Source organism: Callospermophilus lateralis, chromosome 6, assembly GCF_048772815.1.
Source record: "Callospermophilus lateralis isolate mCalLat2 chromosome 6, mCalLat2.hap1, whole genome shotgun sequence".
Taxonomy (NCBI): Eukaryota; Metazoa; Chordata; class Mammalia; order Rodentia; family Sciuridae; genus Callospermophilus; species Callospermophilus lateralis.
In genome coordinates, this window is record NC_135310.1 from 24242833 (window position 1) to 24260091 (window position 17259).

Below are 17259 nucleotides of genomic sequence, written 5' to 3' on the forward strand. Positions count from 1 at the left end.
TAAAAGCTTAGGTATTTTATACCTCAGAGATATAATTTAATCTGGATGTGCACGGGCCACCCCCTAGTGCTAAGAAATAGCAGAATGGCGGGTGCACTGATTCTGTCACAGTGGCTCCCTGGTTTGCATGGAGCTTGTTAGTGTGCACAGCAAACATCTCCATTCCAAACACTGAAGGCAGCCTGGGCTGCAGCCTGGTCCACAAGTAAAGACTGAGATAAATGCCTGGGAAACAAAGTGGAACTTACAGATTATTGGAATGAGTAGAATTAGTTGGGATTACTGTGGTCAACCACACTCAAATATTAAGCAATATTTAGGAGGCAGTAGGTTCAAGGGAAATGTTCAGTTAAGGGCATAAAATTGGCAAAAAGAAGCTGTATACTTTATGCAAAAACCACTGCCCCCAGCCTCAACATTTCCTGCCTCTGGCCTACAAGCGCCCTCATAAAAAACCCAAGTGGTGAGATGGCATGATTCTTTCTTTAGGTCTGTCTTTAAAAAGAGATGATAGGGCAGCATTCCATCCTATTTCCCAACAGTTGCAACAGAAGTTTCATTTTATAAGATTGAAGGGAAAAACAAACAAACAAACTGACTTGTTAAACCAGAAAGGAGAACATAGGTCCCAATAGCAAACAATGGGATCAGTTTGGTGGAGGTTGGCAAAGAGCAAGAAAAGATGGCAGGGCAGTCTCAATCACCCATGAAGACTTATAAGAGCATTGGCATGATCCAGTTGACACCCAAGATGCTAGCATTTGGTGCTGAGTATAGGATACCCTAAAACTGGTAGTTTCAGAGGTTTTGGGGTAAGGAGAGAAGTTGAAGGTGGGTACCAAGTTGTGGAAGTCATTTGCATTGATTAATGTTCTAGATTGGGACTGTTGCATGAGGAAGTAAAAGGAAGAACTGGACACCAGGCAAAGGATGGTCACCAATCTCTAAGGGATGGGAACTGATGAAAGGTGGTAATATTGCTTAAGTACTAATGCCAACCTGTGCTCCATTCCTACAAGAGTAGGCAGGAAATGCCAGGTCCAGCCTTATCAACTTGGTATTGATCTGCTCATGAGTGATAGGTGAAATCAAACCAAATTAAAATGTTCCACAAAGAAATGGGAGAAGGGCAACACTAGAAGACCTAGCCAGACCTCTGGGGTCCTGTTCATAAGCCACCTCCCCCTTCATTATCAATTCCTGTGATATATCTTGTAGAACAGCATGGGTGTTTGCTCCCTGACATGCTCTAAAAGCCTTTCTTCAGCCTATGAATTTATACATCTAGAACATGGAGACACTGGCATATTTCAGATCTCTCAAATGCCTACTGTATTGGTTCTTGTCTCTGAGTGTTGTTCCCATCTTACAGTATCTGCCGCATTAGGCATACTAAACTGTGTGTCCTGGAGGAAAGAGAGGGAACCAGCTTTTCTTGCTGCACATAGCAGGCTATTTTTTTTTTAAGTGAGAGAGGAAGGTTTTGCTTTGAATCACACCAGCCTTATCATTTTTGAACTGGCTTCCAGTTTGCCTCGTAGTGGGACCACTATCACTGTCTGCCAAAGCACTGCTGTTGTAGAACACTTTCCTGTTCCATCTCTAGGACTGGGCAAGACAGGGTTGGTTGTTGGGTAGAAGATATAATTAAGTACACTTTTAACTTATTCTGTCTTCAAGAGATCTTTTCTTGGTAGAATGAGTTGTTAGAAGTTCTTCTGTATCCAGAGTCACTAGTTCAAAGGATTCAATTTGCATTTAAATTGTTAATAAAACAAATTAAGCCTCTAAAGAGAAGTGCACTCACTTTTACTGCACTCACCAGTGCACTAAAGAAGATAACTGTCATAAGGGACACAAAGTAACCTGTGTGCTACCTGCGAGCTACAACTTGTAATGAAGGATTGTATTTTATGAGTCCTTAGATTTTTAGTTATTAAAATGAATCTTTTTAAAATTCAAGGATGGCAGAGATCTTAAAAACTGGCTTCAGCTTGACACTTTCTCTGAGGCTAAGGATAGACATTTCAAAGGTTCCTTTTTTTTTCTCAGTTGATACAGACCATGCAGGAATTGTATTAGGAACAATGATCTAAAACTGGGAAAGTGGGTCACTTTCGAAAATTTCAATTTACAAAAAATGTCAAGTGTCCCTTGAACCCCCTCCTGAAAAAATATTTTTCATGATCACATATTTTTAAATACTTGCATACAGATTTCTGAACAAATACATTAAGAAAATATGTTCCTAAAAATATTCCTGATAGATGTGAAAGTTGCATTATATCTTTAGTAGTTCGTGATTTTTTTTTACAATAAAATTTTATGTATTTGGAAAATACAGGAAAAATTAATTCAAATAAAAATGCCAAAACCTAGATTAACTCTATTACCATTTTGACACAATATTGTTTCTAGACCTTTCTTGTCATAAAGTAATTCTTGTGTAATGTTCCCTTCTGTTCCTAGGCATATGGCCACTCACTCACCGCAGAAATCTCACCAGTGCACTCATTGTGAAAAGACGTTCAACCGGAAAGACCACCTGAAGAACCACCTCCAGACCCACGACCCCAACAAGATGGCCTATGTGTGCGAAGAGTGTGGGAAGAAGTACCACACCTTGCTGGGCTACAAGAGGCACATGGCCCTGCATTCAGCCAGCAGCGGGGACCTCACCTGTGGGGTCTGCGCTCTGGAGCTGGGGAGCACCGAGGCGCTGCTTGACCACCTCAAAGCCCATGCAGAAGAAAAGCCCCCGCCTGTACCCAAGGAGAAGAAGCACCAGTGCGACCACTGTGAGAGATGCTTCTACACCCGGAAGGATGTGCGACGCCACCTGGTGGTCCACACAGGATGCAAGGACTTCCTGTGCCAGTTCTGCGCCCAGAGATTTGGGCGCAAGGATCACCTCACCCGTCATACCAAGAAGACACACTCGCAGGAGCTCATGAGAGAGAGTATGCAGGCCGGAGGAGACCTTCTGAGCAACTTCCACACTATGGAGCCTTCATTCCAAGTGAAGGCTCCTCCCATGTCTCCTTTCCCGATAGGAGTTCCTGCCCAGGATGGGCTTGTAGGTAGCTTGCCACCTGAGGTTCACAGCCTCACCCTTGGGCCTCCAGAACAGGCCATCCAGCCTATGCCACCACCACTGCCAGAGCCCATTGTCTCTCTGCACCCCATGGTAGCACCAAGCTCTCCTCCTGAAGTCTTTCAGATTCCTAAGTTCACCGCCAGTGCTACCTCATACCCTATACTTCCTAGCCTGCCTTTCAAAGCAGATACTAAAGGGTTTTACAACATCACTTTCTTTGAGGACTTGCCTATGCAAGAACCTCAGCCACCTCACAGGTTCAACCTAGGCTTTGAGCTGGCTAACGGAGAGCTCCTTCCCGGGGAGCTGGTGGCAGATGCTGTGAATCTAACAATCCCTGCCGCTCTCGATATATCCTCCCTGTTGAGTTTCTGGCAGTTTGTCCCTCCTGCTCCCCCAAATGTCTTTGGAGATAGCACTATCACTCTGGGGCCTATGGAACCTCTGCCCCATACATTTGCCTATCTGGAGCAGCAGCAGCCACCACCGCTGCCGCCGCCCCCACCGCCCCCACCACCTCCACCGCCCCCACCGCCCCCACCACCACCACAGCCACAGCCACCACAGCAGCAGATACATCTGCTTCAGGGGCAGCCACAGATACAGTTATTTCAGGGGCAGCCGCAGATACAGCTGTTTCAGGGGCAGCCGCAGATACAGCTGTTTCAGGGGCAGCCGCAGATACAGCTGCCATTGGTGCAGCCACAGATACAGCTGCCGCTGGTGCAGCCGCAGATACAGCTGCCGCAGGCGCAGCCGCAGATACAGCTGCCGCAGGGGCAGCCGCAGATACAGCTGCCACAGGGGCAGCCGCAGATACAGCTGCCACAGGCGCAGCCGCAGATACAGCTGCCTCAGGGGCAGCAGCAGATACAGCTGCCGCAGGCGCAGCAGCAGATACAGCTGCCACAGCTGCAGGAACAGCAGCTGCAGGAAGTGCAGCTCCAGCAGGGGCAGCTGCAGGAGGTGCAGCTGCATGAGATACAGCTGCAGGAGGCGCAGCTGCAGGAGATGCAGCTGCAGGAGGTGCAGATGCAGGAGGGGGAGATGCAGGAGGGGGAGATGCAGGAGGGGCAGATGCAGGAGGAAGAGCTGCAGGAGGAGCAGCTGGAGGAGGGGCAGCCACCAGAAGCCCCAGTGGCTGTGGGCACCGTGAATCTGGGCCAGCTCCCCCTGCCCCCGATTCCCCCAGTCTTTACAAACGGCACCACCACTGCCATCCTGCCTCATTTCCATCATGCCTTCAGATAAATAGTCTTTAAAAGCAAATTTTTCTGATTGTGGAAGATGTTTTAAGAAGCATTTTAAACATCAGTTATGATACAAGGAAAGATGTAGAAAACAGGAATGGGAGTATGGCGTATTCAGTGATGACTTGTCTTAAGAGAATTCTCGAATTGCATGTATTGTGCCAATCTGTCCTGAGTATTCATGCTTTGTACCAAATTTAACGAGTGCGTGTTCTTTAATCAAACTGCAAATATTGTCATAACCAACATCGAAAATGACAGCTGCTATATATAAGTGTTTGTCATATTGAGATTAATTGTAAGCCATGATCATCATGTTAACTAAATAACTTTTTATGTGGCACTGCCTAGTATGGAAAGGCTTGGACTTCTCCAAGTTGGGAGAACAACTTTTTTTTTCTTTCTTTTTTTTTTTTTAATAAGAATATAACCTTTATATGTATGCTATATTACAACTAAGCTGTGTATCTCTCTGTTCAGGGATTTTTCTACCTTTAGGGTTGAACGTAGTTTAGTTACTATTACCATAGCCAACCTGTAGTTTTAGAGAAAGAAAATCCTTGTGGAACAATAGGTTCCTCCATTTTTAAGCATTTTAAATGTAGTTTGAATATTTTCCATATGATGCTGCAATGTGAGTTATCACTTCATTTATCTTAAAGACAAAACTGGTTGTCAGTTACATCTGCCTGAAAAAAAAAATCACTGTGTAACCAGGTTAAGTGGTAAAATAATCCAGGCGTCAGTCAAAGACATTGTGCTGACTATAATATCGATTATATTTTTAACAGGAATTTAAAAATATTACTGGAATTTATATATTAAACGAGTTTTCTTTGCCTAGCTTAAACTACTATTCAAGCTGCTTAAGTTCTTAAGTATTGTTTTTAATCACCAATAGATAAGTGCATTTGTAATTCATCAGTTTAAGCCATTATTAGCATTTACTCAAAGAGGATTACATTTTACAATGTAACTGTACCTGTAATCTCTGTCTCTGAAATCTCTTTCTCTTGAATATGGTATCTTATGAGTTTTTGACATGTAAACTGTAACCTTTTAAAAACCTTTGTATTTTGTTTAGAGGTTTTCTTTTCCATAAACATGTATCTTACATATAATAAACTTTACATATCTTGCAATACGGCTTGATTAATTTTCACATAGCTACACCTGCGTCAACATTAAACACTCTGATCAAAATAGACAATGTTCTAACTCCCTAGTGCCCCCTCCTGGTCATTACTTCCTCCACAGAATATAAACTATCGTTCTTGGTCTGCATCTGTTAGAAACTTGACCTTTTGAATAAAATCAGTTATTTCTGATGTATAGGTCAGAATACTACCTACTAGAGTTTAATCTACTCTGGCTACTATGATCCATTTTATAACAGCATTTACCATTAATTTCTAATACAAATTAGAAATTTACTTATTCCTTACAAGGATTTCTTTAGAAAGTATTATGCCCCTTAAATCTGACAGACTAGTTTGGGAGGGCAGAGAAAGGGGAGTGTTGTATTTGCACATCCCAGGATTACACTAAGTGAGAGAAACTCTGGCCATGACAAAGGGCAAAAGCTAGGCTGAAGCATGTAGAGTTAATATAGAGGAACTTAAAACTATGGGATCCAGATGGGCTTTCTTGTTTTTCCAGCACCAGGGACAGAACCAATAGCTTCACATGAACTAGGAAAGCATTCTGCCACTGAGCTTCACCACTAAGCCCCAAACTAAGGTCCTTAAACTATAGTGGAGCCAGAGGGAAGGAAACAAGGCAAAATGAGATATAGGGAAGGAATCCAGTGCCCATGCTCTAGACGTCCAAGTCAGTTCCCACATCCCATCCTTCCTCTTGGCAGGAAGCATCCCTCCAGAACAAGGGATTGTGGGAGCTTTATCTCACCTCATCTTAAGACCTCCCAAAATCTGTTTATAGAAGCGTCCACAAATACTTTTACATGGCTTAATATAGTCTTTGGTCAGTTCTGGAATGCACACCTGATGTTCCTGAACATAAATCAATGGTATTTGGTCCCCAAAATTCAGGTCATGAGAGCTTCCGATGTTTTTGCTATACTATTATGGGGGTAACTTGGGAATCTCTTGCTGAAATTGAGGAAAGAAACTTCACTGAATTTTCCCTATTAAAGTTCCCAATGAAGAAAAACAAAGTTGTTGAGCTAAAAAGTATGAGACTAAATATAAATGGCTCTTCAAAAAAAGAAAAAAAAAAACTGATGCTTAAGACAGCAAAGAGGAGGAAGAACTGGCTCACCTTCTCCCAGCAGCTGTAGGAGGAAAGAAGGAAATTGGCTTCTGATTTGGCCCTGGTAAATGGGATTGGGGCCTTTGGTGTTCTTACACAGGGTGGAAAGGTTTCTGCGAACTTTCCTCCTGTGAGTTTCCCCCTAAATATGGTCCGTGTGAGATCTATATGAACAATTCTACATTATATAGGAAGGAACATTTAAAGTAGGAATCATTACTAATGGTAATATTAGGTGCAAATATTAAAGCTGGGTGAGGACAGATTTAATGTAGAAAAGATGCTGGTTAAAACGCAGTATTTCTAGTAAATAAATAACACTAGTACTCCAAAGACTATGTCACAAAAAGTTTCAACTTCCAAAGCAACACTATTAAATGCCTAAGAAATATTTGATAAAAAAAACTTCAAGTGAATCTTAAACAGTATCATACAAGTTGGTGTGTTTAATGATTTTGTTTTGAAAATTGTGAAGGGAGTAAATAAAGAGGAAAGTCGAAGCTAGTGTTACTTATCCTAAGAGATGCCTCTAGAAGATGGGCATCGACTGTCCTTCCCGTTAGGTGGCATTCCTGGGTACATGACCATCCAGGCTGCTGAGTTTCGGGGAGCCAGTCTGAAGGCAGAAAGAAGCGTCATTAGTTTTAGAACATCACTCTTTGCACAATGAGAATGTTAAGCAACAGGCATCTGTAGATCTATAAATGCTTTACACACAATCCGCAATCTCAGGAACTACCTTTTACTGTGGAATGTTTGGAAAAAGAACAATGCAGTAGCTTTCCAGTTCAAAAGTGAGGATCATTCCCTCTTCCCTCTAACTCAAGACTGAAACACAGAGTGTTCATACTGACCAATAGTTTTAAGAGCATTCATAGAGCTAACCCAGATTGGGACTTGCCCATTATGGATCCATTCTCTTAAACATTGACCAACTATATTCTGCACATTATGTTATCAGCCATACCTGGATTAGGGAGGGTTTTTTTCCTTACCTGGTCTCTAGGAGTTAATCTTTCTTAGAAGATTTACTAAATCCTTGTCTGAGTTTTGCTCCAGAAGTAGGGTCCGTAGCTAATCCTAAGCAAACATAAACAGATTTGTTATTATGTCAAAGCAGAACATTCCCAAGGGTAGGGGGAATGATTATGAAATCTCCATATTGAATTCCAAAGCCTTTTTTTCTTTTTTGGTATCAATACCCACTTTCCAACCTTGGACGGAATAATAAGGAAATGGGGCCTGCTTAAGGTGCTTCTCCACACTGTCCCCTAGCCCTTTGTTTTCCTATGAACTTTGGACTGCCACCTTAGGGGACTTGCCATTTATACAATATGACCTCGGCATCCCTCCCCACCCCTTCCTGAGCTTTCAAAATGTACCCAGAATAGTTCATGTCTTCACAGTTCTTCACCAGCTCTCAGTTAGGGTTTGCTAAGCCTTATGGAAGCACAGGATGCCTTCCCTCACAGGGGTTATTCATATCGTTGAACTTGTGACAGAAGTACTGTTCTATTCCTCTGTGCCCTGCAGAATGGCTAGGTATCAACATGTAGAAATTTCTGGGTCTGAGCACAGCATACTGTAGTCTGGGTTTGACCACATGGTATGAGACAGGATTTTCAGAGCAATCATTCCTTATAAAAAGAAACAGATCCTGGTATCTTAGAGGCATCCTTTCTAATTATTCAGTGTTTTATGAAGAAGTAGCAGTAAGGAAATTATGAGTCAAACAATCAGAGAATATAGAATAGAAGAAGTTTTCAGTGTTAGTTTTACCCAAGGACATACAAAACTTTTGCCAAAGAATCAGAAACTGATGCTATGATCCTCACTACATTTGCTACAGAATCAGCTAGGTAAGAAGGGGTATACAAGAAGGGGTATACAGTGCAGGTAAGATGCTTAACCTAATAAAACTAATAAACCTAATAAAAACCCACTGACTCCAAAGGCAGGGGCAGGGGGAAGCAGAGTCCACAGCAACAAAGCGGAACAATTCAATTTTACTAACTATGAAGCAACACAGGTGTAGATTCCAGAATTACATTTTCCCAGCAACTTTGGTCTCTGTATAAAGGTGCTGGGGAAGGAATGTTGTGGTGGCACCTCTTCACCCACCAGTTGCTCTGACACAAAAGCCTTGAGAAAACAGCCACCAGTAACTGCTTGCTGACTGAAAGTCATAAACTCTTTGCCCATCTGAACATTAGAATCTTTGTGGGAATGCAAGAGGAGCCACTTTTTGTTTTTTCTGAAACTATTTCCTAATGTTATCTATAGCCTTGACATTTGTATTCTTGGACCTAGTTTTCCCAAAGCAGATGGAGCTTTGGGGAAAAGCCCTGCTGCTTCCTATTAAGTTGCTTGTCCAGATTGCTTAATCCTCATCTGGAAAACAGGGATATGAACATACACTGACCTGCTCATACTAGTATGAGGATTAAATGGCTTTGTCCATGGAGTGCTTGGAAGAGTGCGTAATGTAAGTGGGGCCATTGTCCATGAACTGGGGACTTATTTAATATAGCAAAAATGCAGAAGCAATCTACCTGCTCAATATTGGGAAAATAGCCAAGGGAGTTGCAATGTATTCCTGATAGGATACTGTTTTTAAAGAGATTCTTTTACTATAGGGAAATAGTCAAAATGCATTAAGTGCCCCAAACCCAAAAATGTTCCTAGAAGGAAAACAAGAGAGGAAGAATATGAATAGAAATAAGTTAGAAAAAAAAGGTCAAAGTGAACAGTGCTTAGGGTGGCAGCATCACGAATGATTTTTAATTTTCTTTATAACTTTCCCTCCATTTCCTAATATCTTTTTACAGTAAGCTAGAATTTCTTACATAATTCTTAAAATGCTATTTCTCAAAATAAATTTTGGCAGGCTCACTTAAGGTGGCCAGAAACAAAAAGTTTCTAGGTCATCATAATTGCCTGATTCACACAGATGTGTCTGACGCAGAGTGACAGAGGATGGGACAGCGGCATTGACAACAAATGATGCTTTGTTAAGCGTCTCTGCCCTCCCTGCTCACATGCAGGTCTTCCATTTCAACTTTAGTTTCTCTTTACACCACAACTCTTTCCTGTGCTTTGGCCAAACAAACTGTATGTTCCTAGAGTGTGGCCTCACATTCACATTCTCCATCTTTGTTCATTCTTCAATTTTTCTTGTCAAAATCTAGCTTATCCTGAAGTCCATCCACTTCCACAGAGCCTCCCCTCTCGGAGACTGCTACCTCAGTCATGAAGCCTCCTGGGCATCACTGAGCTCAGCCTCGAGCAATATCCCTTAGGACGTTTCCATCTCATCATTAAATATCAGGCGCCGTTACTGACAGTCCCCCTAGATTTTTAAGGCTCCATAGGCAGAGGAAATAATCCTGCCTGGTAACTTTTGGAAGGTGGACTCGTCTTGAGCTAATGATTTACCAATTTCACATGCTACCATGTGCTCACATGTTAGACTTGCCTTCTCATGAGACCCTGGGATAAAGAAGGCCTGTGACTTACACACATGTACCTTCCCTACTGAGAATTTAGAGCTATTATCCATGGGAGGTGCTACATGCTTACTTTGCTAAAGAGAGTTGAAAAACAAAATCCAGAGTTTGGGAGGTTGCTATGGCTGAGATATGGTGGGGATGTGACCGCCCCCCCACCCCCCTTCCCAAGTGTTCTGGTGTTGGAAGCTGGATCCCCAGTGCGGCAATGTTAAGAAGTGGTGGGACCTTTACAAGGTGGAGTCTAAAGGGGAGGTCATTAGGGGTATCATCCTAGGAAGGGGTTAAGTAGTTCTCACGGAACCTCAGTTCCTGTGAGAGTGAACTGTTAACAAAGGAGCAGTCTGGCCCTCCCCTCTATTTCACTTCCTTCCTCCACATGCCATATCTCCCTCTCGCATATGTATCTGCCACTGTGATCACATCCACTGGGGTCCTCACCAGTATCAATGTCATCCATGTTGTTTGGACTTTCAGCCTCAGAACTGTGAGACAATAACTCTCTTTACAATGTATCCAGCTCGAAGTACTTTATAATAATAATGGAAAAATATACTAATATGGACATTAACTACCAGCTGGCTGAAAGACAACAATTTAACTTCTGTGACACCAAAAATGGCCATGTGATTAAAAAGGAGAGTAACACAAAGTAAACTACTGATTGTCCATTTAGAAATAGCAAAGCCCAATAACAATTTTAAAAAGATTTTGTCTTTGTTTTGTGCTGCTATAACAAAATAGGAAGACTGGGAAATTTATAAAGAAAAGATGTTTGTTTCCTAACGTTCTGGAAGCTGGAAAGTCCAAGCTGAAGGGGCCCCCAGGTATCTATCTGATGAAGATCTTCTTCATTATGTCATCCCATGGCAGACAGCAAAAGGGAAAAGAGCATGCACCCAAGAGAGGGGAAAAGAGACAGAGCTTCATGACCAAAATACCTCTCAAATATTCCGCCTCTAAACACCAAAGCACCGGAGACTTTGGAGGCTGCATTCAATCCATAGCATTTTGCCCCAGCGCCCTAAATCAATATCCTCCTTCCATGCAAAACATAGCCATTCTGTTCCAATAGCCCCCAAATCTTAACTCATTTCAGCCTCTAACTTAAAAGTTCAAAGTTCAGAATCTCATTGAGATCAGATATGGGTGAGTCTCAAAGCATGATGCATCTCGAAAGCAAATTTCCTTCCAGCTGTGAGATTATAAAATTAAACAAATTATCTACTTCTGAAATACTTAGGATGGACATCCCACTACAAAAGGGAGAAATAAGAAGAAAGAGATAACTGCTTCCCAATAGTCCAAAACCCAAGAGGGAAAACAATATGAAATCTTGAGACCTAGAATAATCTCTTTGGGCCTCATGTCCCACATGATGGACAAACTGGAAAGAGTAAGGTCTGGGCCCCTGAGGTCTCAGGCACCACCTCCTTCCCTGGTGGAGTTTTGCTGGGCTCGTTCACCCAGAAACCCTCATGGGCTGGAATCTCATGCCCCCAGCTTTCCCAGTCTGGACTTACTTGCTGGTGGCCCTACAGCTCTGTGGTCTCAGAGACACATTCAAACCACGGGAGATCCTCATGTTACAAATACACCCTCCTATTCACGCAGACCAGAAAAAGGAACAGGTGTGACTGACTCATGCCCAGACCAGGTCACATTAGTGAATTACTTGAACCACCCGTGAATTACTTGAGGGTCTTCTCTCTGTATTGAGCCATGGATATTTACGTTTTTTTCCTTAGGAACTATCCAAGGCTCTCCCCCAATACATGAGGTTGCCCAAGGCACATGACTTCTATCTCTGCTCTATTAGCTCTATAACCCCTCTCGTAGCTCAGACTTGGGCATAACCCATTGGGAACTGGACAGCCCACCTCCTACCTATTTGGCAAAGAACATTCCATGGAAAACCTTTGATGTCCCCCATACAAATAAAGCAAGCGCGGGCTCCATTTTGCGTTTTTTTTTTGTTTTGTTTTGTTTTGTTTTTTAGTGTGTAAGCTCGATCCCTAAGATCAGCTAGCCCAGTCCAGCCCCCAGTTTTTTTTTTTTTTAAGTTGTTGATGGACATTTATTTATTTATTTTTATTTGTACGTGGTGCTGAGAATTGAACCCAGTGTCTCCCTCACATGCTAGGCAAGCGTTCTACCCAAGACGCAACCCCAGCCCCTCTTCCCCCAACTTTTAAAATTACTTTCTGTGTCCTGTGGTTTTTTCACCACTCAACCTTTCTTAGCTTTTATTCCTCAGCCAGCCCATTCTCACCACTTGTGGGGGATGTGGGCTGGAGTGATAGGCAATCAGTGCTTTTCTCCAAGTCTACACACTCTAGAGAACCAGCTTCCATTGATGTGCATCTGTTTCCCCCAGCATAGCTCCAAACAGCATGTAATTCCAGGGATTTTATTTCCAGGTAAGGCCCCAGGAAAGAAGAAATTACTGAAACATCTTAAGACTGAAAAGCGGGGGGGGGGGGGGGGGGGGGGGGGGAGGTGGGAAGAGCTATCTCCTAAAGCTAAATTAACATGTCAATTATATTCAAATGTCAATAATTTAATGAGAAATAAGATTCCAACTTTCTCCCATATATTTTATTCCAGAAGGACTTGTTGTGTTAATAGAAGGCTCTATTTGGATTATGAGGATCTGCCATGGTTTAAATGTTGTCTCCTGAGACCCCAGAACTGTAGGGCCACCAGCATACATTTCCAGCCTGGGAAAGCTGCAGCCATGAGACTGCGTATGAGCCAGGACAATTCTAAACAATAGGGACAGAGTAGTGTATTAAAAACAAGACATAACAGACAAATCCCTATTCTCTTAAAAATTACATTCTTTTTTTTTTTTTGGCAGGAGGGGAAAGAAAATGAAATATATATATAATATTAGAAACACTAAATGGATATGTATATATATATAATATTAGAAACACTAAATGGTATGGACACAAAAACTACAAAGGGAACTGGGGAGGCCTCTGTTACTTTTAAATACACAGGTTGGGGAAACCCCACTGGGAAAATGAAACTTCAGCACAGAATTGAAGCTGGTGAGCAGTGTAGATTGATGGCACAGCAGAGGAAGCAGCCAGGTATACTGTGGTAGGAGTATACATGCCTGTTTTGTTCAAGGATTAACAGAGGCCATGGCAGCTGGGGCAGGGTTGAGAAGAAAGAGTAGAAAGCAAGGTCAGACGGTATTATAGAAGCTAGTATATGCCATTTGAAGAAACTGGCCTTTAACCGAGCAAGAACACTGTGGTTATAAACCTCCAGTAACTAATCAAGAGCAAACATTCCATTTGCTTAGATCTGCTAATCTATTTTCTGATGTATCAGAGTGATGTCATAATTTTCTGCTTCACATCACATGGTGACACAAGACTTGTGAGTCCTAATTCAGGGCCTTTTCCCTTATGCATTGCTGCCACTTTAAAATTAATTTTCCAAGGGCAGAATTTCTTCCCTGATTTTCAACAGTACACTAACATTCTGTCTTTTCTTATTATCAACTCTCTCCAAGCTCAACAGATAAGAGATCAACGGTTCTAGACATGTGGGGCTAGGGTCAGATTCAACTTTGCACACTGTCAAAGCGATCCAATCCTATTAAGCTTTGACTTCAAAATTAAAGGAGTGCTTTTCTCCCTTTTAAGCATTACCATATATTATCTGAAAATAAGAAACCATAACAAAAATTGCCTTTTCTGAAAGATACTAATCATTATACTTTAGGGGGAAAAAAAAAGCATGTTAGTAAAAGTTTTACCAAACAAGTACACAGACAGATTGAATCATTTTTTTCTTAGTGAAAACCCAAATCCAGTTCATTGTTGCATTTTCACAGATCAGGAGAAAACTAATAATCTGTCAGAATTCTGGGAAAATGGCAGAGTAATAATCACCAGGAATTTCCCTCCCCATCTAGATAACAACTACACTGGCAGAATCCGAGTGAGGTAACTATTTTGGGACTCTGAAGTCTATGAAGGCTTGCAACTTGGAGGAGAACAACTTGGACAGTAAAGTGCAGTTATAATTTCATCAATTTCAACTTTTAACACAGTAGCAATTACATATCCTCCCCACCCCTTGCCATGTGGTAGACAGCTGTGCACATGTCCTTGAATCAATCTGCACTTGGCTTATGGGAGGCAGGGTGGGCGATAAGGATACTATTCTCCAAATATTAGAGATTTAGGCGCTGATCTTCTGTTCTGACAGCTGAATGTTGTTTCGGATCAAAGAGGTACACAAAGAGGCAGGTGGCCACTTTTGTTGCATATCCCACCCCACCCTGGCTGCAATCCTTTGGTCCTCTAACTGAAGGGACACACTTAAAGGGGACTTATAGAACCAATGTTCACCCTCCTTAATTTTTGTCTTTTTTTCCTCCTGTGGAATCCGATATTTGAAACTAGCACATTCCAAACAACTGCATATACAGGAAAATTGGAAAATGACTGCATATGCCCAGGGAATAGCCCAAACTCAGAAAAGGCCTGAAAAGACCTACGTTTACATTTCAGAATGATTATATGCAAAGTCAAAACAATTAAAAGAAAAATAACAAAAATCATCAAGCCCTGGGGAAGGGGAAACATCTGATTTCTAGGGTTATCACATTATTAGATTCAAATGTCCAGTTTTCAACAAGAAGATCACAAGATGCAAGAAAAATAAGAAAGTAGGGCCATTCATGGGAGGAAAAAAATCTATAGAAACTGTCCCTAAAAAAGACCTGATGAAATCTGGCCATAGTGGAGTACACCTGTAATTCCAGCAACTCAGGAGGCTAAGCTGGAGGACTACAAGTTTGAGACCAGCTTCCACAACTTAGTGAGACCCTGTCTTAAAATAAAAAATGGCTGGGGATATAGTTCAGTGGTAGAGCCTCCCTGAGTTCAATTCTTAGCATTATTAAAGACAAAAACAAAAAAAAAATCTGATGACAGATCTTCTACGGAGATCTAGCAACAAAGACTCAAACAACTGTCTTAAAGATGATCAAAGAACTAAGGGAAGATGTGGAGAAAGTCAAGAAAACGATGTATGGAAAAAAATGGAAATACCAATAAAGAGAGAATTCCTAAAAAGATACCAAAAATAAATTCTAGAAGTAAAAAATATAATTAAAACAAAAGAAGTTACTAGGGGGACTCAAGGACACAGTTGAACAGGCAGAAGACAAAGTCAATGAACCTGAAGATAAGACAATGGAAATTATGAAGTCTGAGGATGAGAAAATAAAAAGATTGAAGAAATCAGAACAGAGCTTAAGGGATCTTGGGTTACCATCAAGCCAAACAACATATGTGCTAGGGGAACACCAGGAAAAGAGAAAAGGGCAAGGAAAATGTTTCTTAAAAACAATGGCTGAAAACTTCCCAAATTTAATAAAGTCACCATTATAAATGTTCAAGAAATACAGTGAATTCCAAAAGCAAGATAAACTCAACAAGAATCATACCAAGACATTCAAAACTTCAAAAAACAAAGAATCTTGAAAGCAGCATGAGAAATGCAACTCATCACATATAAGGGATCCTCCATAACACCATCAGCAATTTTTTTCATCAGACACTCTGGAGGCCAGAAGAGAGTGGGCCCATATAGACAATGTGCAAGAAAAGTAGGTGGGGTGGGCATGGAAACCTCTGTCAACTAAGAATCCCATATCTGGATTAAAAAATGATGGAGAAATTAAGACATTTTCATATAAACAAAAGCTAAGGGAGTTGTTAACATAAGATCTGCCTTGAAATAAATGTTCCAGGAAGTCCTGCAGGGTGAACTGAAAGGACTCTACACAGTAACTCAAACCTATAGGAAGAGATAAATTAAATGGATTAAACCCTCCAATCAAAAGACAGAGTTTGGCACAATGAACAAAGCATGATTTAACTATAAGCTGTTTATAAGAGACTCATTCTAGGTGCAAAGACACAAGTAAATTGAAAATGAAGCGTTGTGATTTGGATGTAAGGTGTCCCCCTTACCTGTGAGACAATGCAAGAAGGTTTGGAGGAGAAGTGATTAGGTTACAGCATTAAACTAATCAGTGAATTAATCCCTGATGGGTTAACTAGTGGTAACTGGAGTCAGGTGGGGTGTGACTGGAGAAATGGGTTCACTGGGGGTGTGACGATGGGGTATATATTTTGTATATGGATAGAGGAGTCTCTCTCTGCTTCCTGATCTCATGTGAGTTGCTTCCCTCTGCCACAATCTTTCACCATGATATCAGTCTCATCTGGAGCCCTGAGGAATGGAGCCAACCTTCTATGAACTAAGACCGCTAAAACCGTGAGCCTCTAAATAAACTTTTCCTCCTAAAATTGTTCTAGTCAGATCTGTTAGTCATAGCAGCAAAAAAGCTGACTAAAACAGAGAGGATGGTAAAAGATATAATAATGTTGCAAAATAGCAATCAAGGAGAGTAAGAGTGACACACTAATATTGTACAAAACAGTATGTTATATATTAATAAAATGCTGAATACAGCAAGAAGATATTACAATTACGTACCTAATTATAGACCATCAAAATATATGAAGCGAAACTCAACAGAATTGAAGGAGAAATAAAATTTTGACAATTATAGAGACCTCAATTCTCTCAACAAAATCCCTGTCAGCAACTGGACAGGGATAAGAAACGGAGAATTTAAACAACACAATAAGCATACCAGATCTAACAGATATATACAAAACACTCTATTCAACAACAGCAGCATACACATTCTTCTCAAGTGCACACAAGACATTTTCCAGAATAGACCACATTAGGTCATAGGTTAAGTCTCCATAAATTAAAAGTGATATGTACCATACAGAGTGTTTTCTTTAACCCCAACAGGATGAAGTTTGAAATCGATAACAGAAGTAAACTGAAATTAAACAAAACACTGTTAAAGAGCCAATGGATCAAATAAGAACTCACAAGAGAAATTATTAAATACTTAGAGATGAATGAAACTGAAAACACAACATATTAAAACTTGTGGGATACAGTGAGAGCAGTGCTAAGGGGAAATGTATAGCTGTAAATGCATACATTAAAAAAATAAGGGGCTGGGGATGTGGCTCAAGCGGTGGCGCACTCGTCTGGCATGCGTGCGGCCCGGGTT

General features: G+C 41.4%; 2 protein-coding genes across 4 annotated transcripts in view; one reads left to right on the forward strand and one right to left on the reverse strand.

The window, feature by feature from the left end:
• The window catches only part of Plagl1 (PLAG1 like zinc finger 1), a 50479-nt gene extending 45132 nt beyond the window's left edge, over positions 1 to 5347 (forward strand). For all 3 annotated transcript variants that reach the window (XM_076859673.2, XM_076859672.2, XM_076859671.2), the window contains one exon: positions 2470 to 5347. In XM_076859673.2, coding sequence (XP_076715788.2) covers positions 2474 to 4348 — 1875 coding nt within the window. In that variant the 5' untranslated portion in view covers positions 2470 to 2473 and the 3' untranslated portion in view covers positions 4349 to 5347. The remainder of the gene's footprint in view (positions 1 to 2469) is intronic.
• Positions 5348 to 7627: 2280 nt separating this feature from the next.
• Positions 7628 to 17259, reverse strand: part of Zc2hc1b (zinc finger C2HC-type containing 1B) — a 45973-nt gene continuing 36341 nt past the window's right edge. The window contains exon 7 of the mRNA XM_076859675.1: positions 7628 to 7698. Within this exon, the coding sequence (XP_076715790.1) occupies positions 7628 to 7698 (71 nt within the window). The remainder of the gene's footprint in view (positions 7699 to 17259) is intronic.